At 36.4% G+C, this 16,632-nt stretch overlaps 1 protein-coding gene across 3 annotated transcripts in view; it reads right to left on the reverse strand.

Moving 5' to 3' along the window:
* Positions 1–513: 513 nt before the first annotated feature.
* Positions 514–16,632, reverse strand: part of LOC107671889 (POU domain, class 6, transcription factor 1) — an 18,489-nt gene continuing 2,370 nt past the window's right edge. Inside the window, exons 2-12 of one of the 3 annotated variants that reach the window (XM_016464892.1) lie at positions 12,732–12,861; positions 12,348–12,392; positions 9,550–9,739; positions 9,227–9,330; positions 6,409–6,634; positions 5,964–6,166; positions 4,488–4,616; positions 4,136–4,372; positions 3,456–3,591; positions 3,061–3,229; positions 514–873 (exon numbers count right to left, since the gene is read on the reverse strand). In XM_016464892.1, coding sequence (XP_016320378.1) covers positions 528–873; positions 3,061–3,229; positions 3,456–3,591; positions 4,136–4,372; positions 4,488–4,616; positions 5,964–6,166; positions 6,409–6,634; positions 9,227–9,330; positions 9,550–9,739; positions 12,348–12,392; positions 12,732–12,785 — 1,839 coding nt within the window. In that variant the 5' untranslated portion in view covers positions 12,786–12,861 and the 3' untranslated portion in view covers positions 514–527. Of the gene's footprint in view, positions 874–3,060; positions 3,230–3,455; positions 3,592–4,135; positions 4,373–4,487; positions 4,617–5,963; positions 6,167–6,408; positions 6,635–9,226; positions 9,331–9,549; positions 9,740–12,347; positions 12,428–12,731; positions 12,862–16,632 lie in introns of all 3 variants that reach the window. The other 2 variants (XM_016464894.1, XM_016464893.1) reach the window with 2 other exon arrangements.

Here is a 16,632-nt window from a genome sequence, read left to right on the forward strand (position 1 = left end):
TTTAAGCACAAAGACGGGGAACCACTTCACTCATGGAAACTGAACTAAAACATGATTAAAAAACCTTCTAAATGTACTGTATGTAGTCAAAAGCCATAGCTGTTATTGCTACAGCAAAAAGCAACTTTTAACGGTCAACTTTAGTTGTGCAAAAAAAAAAAAAAAAAAACACTAGATGAGGGAGAATATTTTAGACGTTTTCCTTTTTATGTGTTAATGAAGTGCTTCTTTTCATCTATAAAAACAGCAACTACAGGATTTCGTAGCTTCTTCCATATTTTAAATAGTTCAGAAGCCATTTTAGCATTGAAAATTGTGGTGGCATGGCAAAAAGTCACTCTGCATGCAGCATAAACAAAAATCCAACAGAAAGAATATGTTTGGTACTATTTAGAACCGTACACAATTTGAGTGCCGCTGGCTTCATCACAACAGCGAGTCAGTCATTTCAGTCATTTTGCAACTAGCACCAATACATCAACGTCCAAAAAGTTTTTCTGTTGCACTCTAAGAGACGTACCATAGCTCTACTGGACCTGAAACAAGTTGATCTTGCTAGTGTTTTTCAGAGTCTGTCGACGGTTACAAAACCAGACCCGAACCACCTCTCGGTCGTAGTTCAGCTCCTTGGCGATCTCTGTAATCTCTTGGCCAGTGGGAAGTGAGTTTTTCTCAAAGTAAGTGTTGAGGACCTCGATGGCCTGTGGTGTGAAGCTGGTTCTCCTCTTGCGCTTCTTGGAGGGCTCTCCGCCCACAAACTCCATCAAGTTCTGCTGACCTTTCTGATTCCAGAGCTCAGCCTCTGCCAGCCAGCGCTCCAGCACGGGTTTCAACTTCTGGGCACTTTTAGGAGTGATGTCAAGCTTCTCAAATCTTGAAACAAGAGGAACACAAGATAATGGAGTGTAATATGTGTATGTAAGACATTAAATGGACATGGATGGTTGATATATATAAGGGGTGTGATGGTACAGTACACACATTCATACTGAAAATTTTCAGTACAGATGTTGTGTCACGCTCACGCATGTGTACTGAACAAATACAACATTGTTTTAACATCTTCATGTATGGAAATTAATTTGAAACATCTCCATTTTGATAAAACAATATTAATTCTTCAATCCCAAGATCGATCTTTTAGGCTATGCTGTTTCAGTTGATGCGTGAATAAAAATTCACTAGACATTATATCGCGCATCCCGTCCAATAATTGATATAAGCTTTGTGTTTTGTTACTTTCAATAAGAAACAAAGTCTTATATTTCAAATTCTGTCTATTTTAACAGGAAATTCAAACAATAAATTCTGTTTTGACTCTCTATGATGTGGTGTGACAGATAAACTAGGGCTGGGTTTTCACACAAATTTCACGATTCAATTCGATTCTGACTCACTAGATTCGATTCGATTATTCTGGATATATATCAGGTACAGTACATGCCAAATTTCCAAGAAAAAAAAGCTCCTAACAAATGCCGTAAAATATACATATATATATATGACTCTAATATGAGAGTCAGTTGGCACTTTTTTGTTAAACCTTTTCACATTGTTTACCAGCCGTTATATTGACGTCTTTCCGAGGTTGAAACACTGATTGAGCGATTACATGAGACTAGATATGGGTTTCGGTAAGCTGTACTCTTTCTTTTAACATACCTTTGGATGGATGTTCATTCATGTTTATTTTGTGCTGAAACTGGTATTAAAGCGAAGGAGACGATGAGATCACGTGCGCTTCGTGCTTCCTCTCCTCTTGAACTCAGGAGCTACAGCGATCTGTCACTCCACATTAAACAGCGCCAAATCGGCATTTATTGTTTGAATACTGTAATAAAATGGACAGAATTTGAAATCGGAGTCTTTGTTTCCTATCAAAAGTAACAAAGCACAAAGCTTATTGCGATTGACTGAAAACAGGCTAGATTAATCAATTCTTGGGATTTAAGAATCATTTCGTAAAAATGAGAATTGATTAAGATCAAGAAATCAATATTTTTTTACCCAGCCCTAGTTTAAACGGCAGCGAGGAGTGTGAGTGAATGCCTTCCTCTTTACTACTAATTAGCATAAAATAAACATGAATGAACATCTCATGTCCTATGTAATTGCTCAGAGTCATTCCATGTCCACAGCTCATTAGTTCACCCGAGAAATTAAGTCTAGAGGAGAGCATTTCACTAAATATATGCACTACCTTAGCCTATGTTCATTATATTTTACTTAACCTGTTAGTAATAATAAATAATTAATTTTAATAATAATTTATGCATTTAGCAGACACAAAGCGACTTACAGTGCATTCAGGCTATACATTTTTTTACCAGTATGGGTGTTCCCTGGTAATTGAACCCACGACCTTTTGCACTGCTAACGCAATGCTCTACCACTGAGCCACAGGAACACAATAATAGTAATGTTAATTATGTTAGTTATTATAATTATGAAAATGTATGTTTAAATAAATGTCATGAAAACAAGTTATGACAGACACTGTGTAAATGGTTATTTTTTTTATAATTAGATTTAGACTTAAAACTGCAATTTACATGTTCACATACAATTTTTTATTTGAGTGTTAACTAAAAAAAGGTCAATTTAATGTAATAGTTTGGGCTCTATTGTTAATTGTAAGCTAAGTGCGCAAGTAATAGGGTTCCCTATATAGTTTACAACAATAGTTGAGAAATTTAATTCTAATTATATTTAAAGACAATATATTTTAAAGCCACAATTTGTTGACTGTTCAGAAATGTATGCCCCCCTCCCCCCACCTCACACTACCAAAAAAGTACAGGCCCGTGACTTCAAAACCACGGTATGCACTAAACCATCAATTCTTGCTTACCGTTACACCCCTAATAAATAAGCTTTGTATAATCTATGCTTCATGAAAAAAATGCTGTATACAAAGAAGAGCCTTGTGTCACTAGTTACTTTTTTCTTTCTTTAATGGCACAATTTACACAACCTAAATGGAGTGGGAGTGGTCCAATCAGTTCCATTAAGACTAGTAAAGAAAGACAGAAACAAAGAAATGATAGAAAAGAAAATAACCTGCAGATGGCTGACTGACTGTAAGCGGGACCCTCCGTAGCGGTGAGAGCCTGACCCACTTGAGTCTGTGTCAACCCCAGAGAGAGCCGTCGAATCTTAAAATTCTTGGCAAACTCTCGGATCTCCTCCAGATTAATGGCCTCTTCTTCATTCACAGCAGACTGTGGTTCTTAATGAAAACAAAAATTGAATTAGGACTTTGGATTCTCTCCAGATCATAAACAACATGAGTAATTTACCCACGAGTCACTGAAGCATCAATCTTCAAAACTGAAATCTGATCTAAACGCACCTTACAGAATTGCTCCTATTCAATTACGTGACTGAAAACGGTTGTTTGCAGTATTGCATTTACATTACATAAACAGTAAAGTACTAGAAAAACATAAACATACTGCTGACAAGCTGCCCCATGGTAGGCATGTCTCCACAGGCGATGGCACCGGTAGAGGTGAGGGATGTGACTGATTTAACCACTTGCGGCTGGGGAGCAATAATGACTTTAGATGGCGCCACTTTCCCAACAGGACCCTAGAAAACGAATCACAGTCCATTACCAAATATGACAATAATTTCAGAAATATTTCACATTCTGTGAGTGGCGTTAAAAGCTTGTTCAGTTTTATCTGAAACCGATGAACATGAATCCAACATTTTATTACATTGCTTGTTGTATCTATCATGCCAGTTCAGAAACGAAACGTCTGCTGAGTGGTGTTAAAAAGTGGGAAGATAAGTTATTATTAATCAGTAATATGGCCCTGTAATCATAATGAAAGTTGTTGGTATTTTAATGCCACTTGTGTTCATTTCAGCTAGAAACTGGGTTAATTGTATGTATGGATACATTTTTGGAAACACATTTTACAATGATCCTACGTTGGCATTTTAAATGGATGATAGGGCATTGCTAGATGGATGCCAAGCAGTTGCTAAGGTCTTCTTGGGTGCTATGCATACAAAAGAAAGATATATTTATCCTTAAAAAAGTACAAAAATGGTGCACAGACTGCACAAAATGTTTATTGTGTGTTTACAGACTAATGAAGAGCCACAGTGGGCGGCACTTCAGTACCGGTGTGTTGGTCTTGGTGAGTGTCAGGGGCACAGTGGCTTTGGGGAGGACGGAGGTGGCGGACGGGGCAGCAGCTGTTGGACCGTTTCCTATTGTAGCAATGATCTGGCCCTGGGAGTTGAGGAGCAGCTGTGGGCACACAGTCTGGAGCTGCAGACCTTGAGCAGGTAACGCAGAGGCTGCTGCAGCTCCAGCCAGTGATGCAGGGTTGACCAGCAGGGGAAGTGTTCCAATTACCTGAAACACAGGTATGAAAATGATGAGACTGATATGTAAAAATTGTGTGAGAAGGCTTTCCCTTAGGAACAATGTGTCTATTAAATGAACAAATATATTTAAATGTAATACTAACCTGGCCCTGTGCATTGGTAATGAGTTGACCTGTGAGTCCTGCCACATTAGACATGGCACTGGTGATGATGGGAGTTGTAGTGAGAGAGCTGATGAACTGAGGCTGAGCTCCCAGAGAAGCTGCACTAATCTGAAGGGGGGAAAACACTCCTGATTAGATTAGACTGAATTCATTATGAAATTATCTTTAGTAATTTAAGACTAGATGCATTTCCTGAAAGAAAATGGCATTACTTGTAAAGCAGCAAGAGAGTGATTTAGATGAGCTTAAGTTTAAGATTTTAGAATATTTCCATAAACTTTCTATCTAGTGTGCATATGATTTATGAAATATTTTTCTTTCCTTTTTTCTTTCTTTTCTCTTCTTCTTATATATAATCTAAAAAACTATAAAACAATAAATAAATTAATAACAAATAACAAAAACTACTCTAATAATAATAATAATAATAACAACAATTATTATTATTATTATTATTATTGTCTATTAGAAACTATAGTCAATCTTCTTAGAAATAAGATTTATACAAATCTTAACAGAAATATTCAAACATAATTGTAAGTAATCAAGCCCTGGAATACTAAGGGCCAGATTTACTAACAGCTTGCGCCAGCGGCAACCATCTTTTGGCATTAAAATATTACTGTCAGGATTTACTAAAGACGTGCAGTGAAGAATTAGCACTGAAAAGGCGTGGAGTTATTTTTACGCCTGACCTTATTAAATATACATTTGTAGTTTCCCTTTCAGAAGCGAAATTTATGGGAGGAGAGTATTAAAATTAATCACGCAACGCGGTTTACTAACGTGTGCACTCATCAAATTACTGGTATTTGCGTAATTATTTAACGTCCAAAAAAGCATGTCTTAAAGGTGGTAATTTGTGCTGCTCTTGGTAGATTGCGCTGGTCATTATGGAAATGATCTGGCTGCGTCTGTGTTCTTTAATGTGCACACTGTCAGTAAATCACACACAGAATTTTCCCCTCCCATCAGCACTTTTATGCAATTGCGCTCTAACGCTAATTTGCCATTTAGTAAATCTGGCCCTAAAACTTTTGACTAACTAACTAAATAAATAAACACAATGTGCTTTGTTTTGAAGTTGGACCTTTTTTGGTCTTTTTTCCAACTCACCTATCAATTACTTGAAGGTGTGTGAGGGTGTTTGTTGTTTAATATAAATAGTGAAAATCTATAAAAATTTAAAATCTATACTATTTCGTCCACAAAAAAAATGAAATAAATGCTAAAATCCAAAACTATTTCTTAGATGAATAGTTGATATGAAAGCAGTCTTCAAGAAACTGCCTCTTGAATATCCAATACTAGCCAGTAAATTTTTTTAATTGGTTAGCACCCCATTTCGTCCCAATATATTGCACATTTCCATTTCAAAATCCAATTTTCCACATATATGATACAACTGAACCCAATTACATGTTTCTATCCACAACAGAAGTATTCCCTACTCACAATAGCAGGGTTGATGGACAGGCCTGCAGTCTGAAGTGTTGCGACTGAGGCACTGGGCTCTGACACCTTCTGAACAACAGACGCAGTGGTGGCTGGTGTGGTCTGCTTTGGCTGCACAGCCTGCAGAGCAGACAACTGGGGCTGCAGGACTGCCTGCGCAGGTGACTGCAGCTGCGTCTGGAGAGAGTTCAACACAGTAGCAGCTGGAAGAGAAAAACAAGCTGTTGTAACAGTCAAAAAGAAATAGTTTTTCTGAGATTGTCTGCTCAGTAAAACACTTTGTACCATTAAAATGTTCACTATTCTGAATTACTGACTGGTCTGAACAAGTCACCATTTCATATAAACATAAAATGCTGCCCTTAATCCATGTATTTTAAATTGAATTCCATGGCATCAGAATTTTGCGCAGGATCAGTATGCAAAATTTGCTTCAGCACCACACCTTGCAGTCCTGCAAATGGCAGCTTCAGCAGTCCTCCGGCAGGGCTGGCTGCAGCGAGACCAGGGAGGGTGGCGACAGTGGCGGTGGGCCAGGTGAGCACTGCCAGACCCCCCTGACCCCCCACAGATCCAGCCATACTCAGAGGTATGAGCAGGGGCTGACCCAGAGAACCCTGCTGGGCAAGCATGCCAGTCATCAGAGAGGCCAAACCATCCTGAGTCAGGACCTGGCAAGGTAATGGCATACAGATTTATTTATTCTGAGAAAGGTTTTTCAATTGTTTTGACATTTATAAGTATTTTTCTGACATTCTGCACCAATGTTGTTATAGTCACTTAAAACTGTTATAAATCAGTTTTGTTAATAGAAAAACTGAAATAATATTAAACAAACATTAGATGGAAAAAAATAATTTTTACCATTGCAACTAACTGAAACAAACAAGTCTAAAGGCTGTAATTTACATTTTAAACAAGGCATCACACACTAGCCAACTTTGTAAATGGTTACAAAAGATGCTGATGCTAAAAGCGTCGACTCTGAAAAATCTGAACAAAAGTCATGAAGTGTATTTCAGCCTTAAGGTCCTTGCATACTGAGTCCGAAATTTTCAGATGCGTGTTTACGTTTTTTTTGTATTCATCATCCTTTCCTATCAAAATGCTTGCTACGGACGTGAAAATGCAGAAAACTGAACCTGATCCGATTTATTTTATGATGGACAAAAGTTTCAGAGGCAGTGTGTAAACATGATTGACACAACATGAGGTTGTATATATTTTTTAATGTGTGAAAATTTCGGACTCAGTGTGCAAAGACCTTTAAGCTGAAGTACTAAAATTACTAAAACAAAAACAAAATAAAGCTAAATAAAAATGCATTAAACATAACAAAAAAAACTCAAACTTGAACTAAAATCACAATATACACTGATGAAATAATAGCTAATTTAAAATATTACATTTACATTTTACATTTACATTTAGTCATTTAGCAGACGCTTTTATCCAAAGCGACTTACAAATGAGGACAATGGAAGCAATCAAAATCAACAAACGAGCAATGATATGCAAGTGCTATAACAACTCTCAGTTAGCTTAACGCTGTACACGTAGCAAGGTTTTTTAAAAAGACAACAGACAGAATAGAAAAAGAATAGAGTTAATATACAAGAATAGTTAATTGTATAATAAATAAAAAGAAAACAAATAGATAGAATACAAAAAGATTAGAGAAGCTAGTGTTAGTTTTTTTTTTTCAAGAAAACAAGCAGTTAGTAAATGAATAGAGTGCACGTCTAAAATGGACAAGTTTTTTTTTTTAAAGAATAGAATTAGAATAGAGAGGGCTAGAGTTAAGAGATAAAGATGGATAAATATTAATAAATACTATAATGGTATATAAATAATAATAAAATAACACTGATTTACACTTATTTGCTAAATTGGGAGTGTTACCAAAATTATAAATTAATTAATTTAAAGCAGATGTTTTTAACCTTTACAGAGCTAGGTACTCCTCACTAGAGCTGCACGATTCTGGATAAACTGAGAATCATGATCATCAAATAGAGATCATGATTCTCTCACGATTCTGAACTAAGCAAAATAACATGGAATTTACAAGAGACTGTGACAAAATATTAAAAAAAAAATGTTTGACTGAATGATTCAATCATAAATACTTCACTTGTTTCATTACTGAATGAATCAGCATTTTTAAATAAATCTCTTGAATGAATGATTCAATCACAAATAAATGTAACAGTCTCTAAGTCGCCACCTAGTGGCAAAACAATGTTATCAATATTGTAATCAACAAACGTTATTTGAAGCGGCAATTTGAAGCGAAAATTGCTTTCAAAAGGTGATTTGCTCCATTTTGACTGCTACCATAGACATCATTATTTATTTCAGTATTTATTTATTATTATATTAACATTTTTGCACTACATAATGCTTAGTGGATCACTTGTTAATGGTAATTTAGAAAGTTAGAAATGTCATGATATGAACATCCTTGAGTTCATTCAGATATGAAGACCAGAGTCAGAAATGATCAAGAGCTTGATGCAAAAATGACACTGAAAGTGGCCCCTAATATTTTAAAGGGGTCCTATTATGCTTTTTCCTTTTTCAACTTTAGTTAGTCTGTAATGTTGCTGTTTGAGCATAAAAAAGATCTGCAAAGTTACAAAGCTCAAAGTCCAATTCAAAAGGAGATATTTTATTTAACAGAAATCACTTTTCAAAAACTACAACGAATGACTCGTTTGGACTACAACGCATATTTTCTGGGATTTGTGATATCACAAATATCGACGAATGGGACGAAACTTGGTTGAGCTGCACTCGAGAAGGCAACGGGTGTTATCACTATGTCGGAGACACGCTAGTTTTCCCAAGGCAGATGAACTTAGAGTGGTTACAATCATCCGGGTTTAATCGCGCTCTAATTGATTTAATATTGACGCAATATTTACACTGAAGCTCGCAGGCAGCTATGGTAAGGGGTATGATATTTCCCGACCAGGCGCCGAGTGGTGCCAATCACAACACACACTGGCCCAGCTAACCAATCACGGCACATTTTGTATTTCAGAAGGCGGGCCTTCATTTGATACAGGAACTATTCGAGCCGTTCATGCAAGACTGGGGAGAGAGGCGCTGTAATAATGTAAAATATGTGAAAAATAATGTGTTTTTCGAACAACCTAGTATGAGAGCCTGTTCTAGTACACCCCCAAAACAAAATCAAGACTTTGTAAAAGAGCATAATAGGACCCCTTTAAATGGCAAAAAAGGAAATTGGAGTTCACCTGTGGGCAGGCCTGGACAGTGATGGGAACGCTAGTCTGTGGCTGGGCCGGAGGCACACTTATGGGTACGGTCTGTACTGCAGGTGCTGAGACCTCCACAGACACTACATGCAAAGAGAGGTAGATTTGCTGAAACCTTTAAAAAAAATGTGCCCTGATATTTCCATGCATAGGAAACATAATCAATGGTGGCGTCTCTTTCAAGCCATGCATTTAATACAATTATGACAATAAATGCCTCTTTGATGGTGGTGGCTTTGAATACTGGGTTGCTATGATACCAAACTAATGTGGCTATTTATATCAGTAAGTTTCAGTCTCACCAGCTGTGGTAGTGCTTGTGGTTACTGGACTGTCCAATGGAGCCTCCTCAGCTACATCCAGGGTCTGAACAGCAGCCTCCTCGCCCCCTGACTCCACCTTCCCATCAGCCCCTGAAGAGGACAAGGCTGTATCCACCTCCACCTCCACCTCCAGCACACGGATGGTCTCCTGTCCTGACATGACAATGACCTGGAAGAAAGGGTGTTAGAAACCGGTTATAAATGCTCTCCTGTTCAGGGTAATGAGGGGCAGTGTTGACAAGATGAAAATGGGCCATGGTCTGTTATGGAGTTTACACCTGTGTGTATATTCTGATCTCTCAGACATTTTATTAAATTATTGGTGACATTTGCGGAGCAAAAGAGCATGAAACTTTTGCAACTAGAGTGGGGCGATATATTAAATATAGGCAATTAATTTATTGTGATTTTTGTTTGGTTGTTAAAGGTGCACACAGCTATTTTTACCCATATTAAAAATGTTTAAGAATTAAAGAAATTAAAAATACTTTTTCAAAACAATTTATAATAATAATAATAATAATAATAATTTAAAATCACATACACTCACATGAGAAAAAGACTCATGGAATAAATAGAGTGTGACTAGAACATCTGTAATTGTTAATTGAAAACTTTTGCATGATGTTACATTCACACCACTAAGTGTCACTATTAATCCAAGATAAAGTTTGGAAATGTAAAAAAAAAAAAAAAAAAGTTTGAAAAAATGTAGGCGGCTGTTTTAATTTTTGTAGTTCATTTCAAACTGTCCATTTTAATTCAAAAGACTCATTTGCAGCATTACTCAAAACACAACATGGAGGAACATCCATGCACATTTTTACGTATTACAATGTTTTGGTAAAAAACATTATACATGTAGGTTGACAAGTATTGCTTTTCTTTATTATGCTGTGTTATACTAGTGCATACAAACAAACATTTATTATTCCTTATTTACTGATTTTATCGCAATATCGCCCAGCCCTATTTGGCACATATGCTTCATACGCATTTAACAGCTGTACAAGAGGCTCAATAGTTTGAAAAAAGCCAATTAGGTAAGAACAAGCACCAGCAGATGCTCTAATATGTTAACAGGTGCCCATGAAGACCATGTAAACCCTGCTGTCAACAAGAGCAGTTGAAATTTTGCTGTCCAACTATGACACTAATGTTCAAGTTTCTTTTGAACTTTTTAATTACGAAAGAATCCTGAAACATGTATGATGGTTTCCACAAAAATATGAAGCAGCACAACTGTTTTCAAATCATAAGAAATGTTTCTTAAACAGTAAATCAGCATATTAGAATGATTTCTGAAGGAACATGTGACACTGAAGACTGAAGTAATTATGCTAAAAATTTTGTTTTGCATCACGCGAATAAATTACATTTTAAATAGTGCTGTCAAAATTAGTGCATTAATTTTTCCAGCTTAACAGTGTTAAAAAATATTTAATGCAGTTAACGCAGGGGCGGAGCTAGACTTTGGCCACCCTACTCACAACTGCTGCTTCTGTCTCTTTTTTCTTGACAAGAATTGCATTTATTTAGACCCAGAATGCCTTTATGACCACATGAAATGCGAGACTTTTCAGACACGCACTCCAACTTCATCTCAGCGACAGGTGCTATTGAAACGAGCGCAGAAACCGTACAGGTGACGAGGAGCTTCAGTAGAACATTAAACGGCGGTCAGATGAGATGTCAGCCATTATACTGTGCTCATAGTGCATGCTCTTCAGTTGCACGCACAAATACGGCAGCGTGCGCTGTAGCCAGTATCATTTCATATTAAAACGCGACTGAAACTACGAGCATGCGTGTCAGATCCACGTCACGTTCAGCAGCGGCAGCTCTTAAAGTAATAGCAGCCAAATAACCTATTAACCCAGCTGCTGTGATGTCTGTTAATCAAAGAACAAAAGAAAAATGAGGCAATCAATAACTTTTGTAGCTTTAAGGATTCATCTATATTTAATTTAGAATTTAGTGTTTGATAACTTTATTCAATTTCTGTATATTTCCTACTGGCTGAAGGGCACAGGTAAATATGACATTTATTATAATGGGTTTATGTGAAGATTGTTTTGAGTTCACTTAAATTAGAAGTTGTTATTTTTTTTAAAGTCTAATAAATGTTGAAATTGATAGCTCTCAATTATACTGTAATGTTGAATGGTTATAGTCAATGGTTAAATTGGAAAAAACTATTTCTTAGAGACTTCAGTAGTATTGGTATCAGTGATACTCGCCTTCAGTCATAAAAAAGATGCCATTAAACAAATATTAAAAATATACTGTCTTTATGTTGTTTCTACATTAATTTAAAGATTGAACGTGAAATTATTGCAATATAAAAGTATATTTAACTTTAATGTTAGGTGGGATTAATCACAATTAATTTCAGAAAAAAAATATATGATTATTCAATTTTTTTATTTATTTACAGCACTAATTTTAAAATATGTTAAAATAGAAAGCAGCTATTTTAAATTGAAATTGTATTTAAAATTTTAAATATGTCACAATATTACTCTTTTTACTGTATCAAACAAATGCAGCTTTTAAATGGTAATGTATTATAATATAGCATGATGCAGTTTTGAAGCTTTTGCTCAGCTTAATGTTTGATTTTTATTAAGCTTTTTATTAAGAACATTCCTCGATCATGTTTCAGTCAAGATCAGAGAAACATCACAGGAGCAAATGCAGGGCTCAGGCAGAGAGGGAAGCTCAGCTCAGCTCAGCGCAGCACAGAGAGCAGTACAGACTCAGGAGAAGGTGCATACCTGGTCGTCTTGTGCTGGGAATTTCAAAGTGCAGGAACCTAAAAGCTGAGAAAACACTTCTGCAGTCAGACAGTGAATGGCTAAAGAGAACAGAGATGCCAAGCACACGTTAGGACACAAAGAATCAACCCAACAAGGACACAAGTGACATGAGTACAGCAAACAAACGAGAGCGTCTGCCCAAAAATCGGCATAAGCAATGCTTTCTGCAAACACCTCACCACCAAAAGAGAATTGCTTGTGCTGTGAACGTAGACTGAACACTCACACATGTGGGGCATGAGGCTGGACATGTGATGAAATGTTAAGGTACATCTGTGTTTTGGTAACACTTCATGTAAGTAGTGAGAATAGTATGGGAATTATGACTTGACTCAGGAATACCTGTTCATTGACGGTGAGTGGCGCATTGTTTGCAGGGAGATCCTCAGTGTCCATGATGAAGTCTAAGCTCTGAGGAGATCACTGATTCTGCATAGTGGTTGAAGGGGATGTTATCAGCTCCACAGTACCCCTGAGACAAAGAAGCTGGTCAATAAAAATTCCTGACAGCACTAGATAGATACTTTTATCTCCACCATGATATAAAAGTTGACCCCATTTAATTAAATTCAATTACATTACATTAACTTTTCATCAAGAGCTTTTATATTTTTTTAGCCCCTCAGCTACAACCACCTGTCAGAGACCATTTTTCACAATTCAGGGAATTGTAGGAAGTCCCATCCTACATTATTTAACTGCCTGGGGTCAGCAAAGACACCGGCGGGAGCACTTGCATATTTTCCAGATGACAGAAAAAAGAACTTAAAATGCTCCGTCGCTTTTGATTGGACACATAAAAGTAATACATCACTTGAATCTGTAAAGGGTCTACTTTTATTTGTGTATGCGCACTAGAGCTGTGCAAATAATCGAATGCGATTTTCATGCGCATCTCGTCAGTAAAGCCGGTTCTGTGATTAGTAGTAAATCTCCAGCACATGCTTTCAGATGGAGCGGCATTTACTACACAGAGCCGTAGATCACTGACAAGCTACACAATATCGCGTTCTTAATCGGCAGTGTCAGTGAACTACGTAGTAAATGCCGCTCCATCTGAAAGCACGTGCTGGAGATTTACTACTAATCACAGAACCGGTGTTCTGACGATTTGTACTACCCGCTCAGATTCTGCAACCTCCCATTAAAAAGATAGGTAGCACAAATCGATAGCGAAAAATGCTGTGTGTCAGATTGTGCTACCAGCATCTTATTCATGTGGTTTGAGGCTTTTTTTAATGTCCGTACCTACCCCTACCCTAAACCTACCCGTCCATACCTACCCTTACCCTAAACTTACCCTCAAAACAATGCAAATATATTTTTGGTAGCACAATCTGATAGGTAGCATGTTTTGTCGGTACACCGGCTTTACTGACGAAATGCGCATGAAAATCGCATTTGATTATTTGCACAGCCCTAAGCTCACCATAAATCAACTAAACTTTGTGCTTTTGTAAAATAAAGAAAAAAAACAGGGTGCGCTCTCATTTTTCACTGTCTCCGCGAACTGCGCGTCACTAAAATGAACTGAAACTCAGTGAATACTTTACACACATACATGAGAAATATATCTATAGAAAGCTTGAAATGTCTACTCTTACATTTTCTGTGATAAAGTAATCCATATGAAACCAACGACAGGTCCAGTTTTTCTAAACTCATTATCTATCTATTAATTAGATCACGCCCATGGTTCTTCGCACTATTGATATCACAAATCTCCACGTGAGACGCACGACATTTAAATGCCCACATCACTGTAAACAAAGCAGCAACATGTTCATCTCGGATACTTTTCATTTTTGGAAGAAGACGCTGAGAGGAATAAGCCTTGTATTTACCTCAGAAGAAGACACGCTGAGAGGAATAAGCCTGTATTTAATGATGCTAAAAATTCTGCTTTGAAATCACAGGAATAAATTAAATTTTATAATATATTCAAAAAGAAAACAGTTATTTCGAATTATAATACTATTCGATTATTTTGAATAGTAAAAATATTTCAAAATGTTACTGTTTTGCTGTACTTTGGATCAAATAAATGCAGGCTTGGTGCTATTGATATCACAAATCTCCACGTGAGACGCACGACATTTAAATGCCCACATCACTGTAAACAAAGCAGCAACATGTTCATCTTGGATACTTTTCATTTTTGGAAGAAGACGCTGAGAGGAATTAGCCTTGTATTTACCTCAGAAGAAGACACGCTGAGAGGAATAAGCCTGTATTTACCTCAGAAGAAGACGCGCTGAGAGGAATAAGCCTTGTATTTACCTCAGAAGAAGACACTGAAAGGAATAAGCTTTATGTTTACCTCACAAACAGAATGCGAGCGTGGCTTGAGTCAACGGAGGAGATCTTTTATGCCGAGTAAGTAACGTCTATTATTGGCATTAGATAATGTGTTGTTGTGACATAAACTTGAACGCATTTACTAGTTGGACTCTTCCCAAACTATAATTCCTCTCACTCTTCTTTAAAATACATTACAAATCTTACTGTTTAAAAACGTTTGACTGGTAGTGTACACACATATATACTGTCACCATGTTTGCTCGGTCTTTGTCCGATCATTGTGTTGCTCACGTTCATTTGTTTTCTTGTGCAGTTTCTGCTGTCTCCTGTTTTCCTGCATTCCAGTTTCCTGCCGCTGTTTTGGATAATTTGGATATTGCACCCAAGACGTCTTGACTCCTTTGTTTATTTGTTTGTTTGTTCCTAATAAACTGTTTACCTGCACTCGCAAGTGAATCTCAAGTTATTTTGTGTGATAGTTTTATATATTATATATTCTAAATAAACTACAAACAAAAAATATATACATTTCTTTTTTATGTTTACCTCACAAACAGAATGCGAGCGTGGCTTGAGTCAACGGAGGAGATCTTTTATGCCGAGTAAGTAACGTCTATTATTGGCATTAGATAATGTGTTGTTGTGACATAAACTTGAACGCATTTACTAGTTGGACTCTTCCCAAACTATAATTCCTGACTAAAATGAGTGAAATCGAGTGCAACATTTTGAAATATGATAGGCAACCTTTCACTGCATCTAAATGTTGTATGGCGTAAGGATGGTTTTATGTTCTATAAACAATACGATATAAAAGTAATATTTAGATGATATAAAAGTAATGTCTAAGAATGTTTAGACCAATCTTTACTGTGAAATACTCTGTCTGCAAATATCCCCTCAAACACGTTTAGGCCTATAATGTGCTTAACAATAATAATTTAGTTTCTCAGATATAAAATGACATTTTTGTATTGTACAATAATACATACAAAGCATGTGTGCATCTATGATATAAAAGCATGTGGGCAATATCAGTGATTGCTAATGTAATAATATTGTTGCTCCTGATAGGCCTATCAACATGCTCACTTATTTATTTATTTATTTTAGTGGTAATAAATGTTTTTGAACTACAAACAAAAAATATATACATTTCTTTTGTCCTCACATTCTTTTTTGTAGCAATTCCCTCTCAGTCACATACCTCACTGAAAGGCTCATTATGCAGTTCATTATGTGGGCCTTTGTCTTCTCAGGTGCGAATCACACTATTATTCATGATCATTCACGCCTCCTCGCACACAGCTGTTCCATACAAAAAGTGACTTAGAAAATGAGTGAACAAGATGATTTTCACATCATTTTGAAGCAAAAACTCTAGGCTACAAGATCCAGTTCTCGAAAGTCTTGTGAACAAATGTTCTGTATGTGTTTTATGGCCTTAATAATGTGCTTAACAATAATAATTTAGTTTCTCAGATATAAAATGTTTTTGTATTGTATGATAATACATACAAATCATGTGTGCATCTATGATATAAAATAACGTGGGCAATATTAGTGATTGCTAATGTAATAATATAGTTGCTCCTGATAGGCCTATCACCTATCATATTTATTTATTTATTTTAGTGGGGGGGGTTAAGAAATTATAGAAATTAATACTTTATTATTATTTAGCAAGGATCCTTTAAATGGATCAAAAGAAGATTTAAATGAAGATAAAGACATTTATGTTTCACATCATTTTGAAGCAAAAACTCTAGGCTACAAGATCCAGTTCTCGAAAGTCTTGTGAACAAAATGTTCCCTATGTGGCCTTCTGACAAATATCCCATTTCAATCAGAAATATTGAAAATATTGAAAATATGGAAGATACAGGCTCAGCACCCGCCTACTTCCACTCACTACTACGAATCTACATCCCCTCCAGAAGTC

The sequence above is a fragment of the Sinocyclocheilus anshuiensis genome, unplaced genomic scaffold, assembly GCF_001515605.1.
Source record: "Sinocyclocheilus anshuiensis isolate Anshui unplaced genomic scaffold, SAMN03320099.WGS_v1.1 scaffold1089, whole genome shotgun sequence".
NCBI lineage: Eukaryota > Metazoa > Chordata > Actinopteri > Cypriniformes > Cyprinidae > Sinocyclocheilus > Sinocyclocheilus anshuiensis.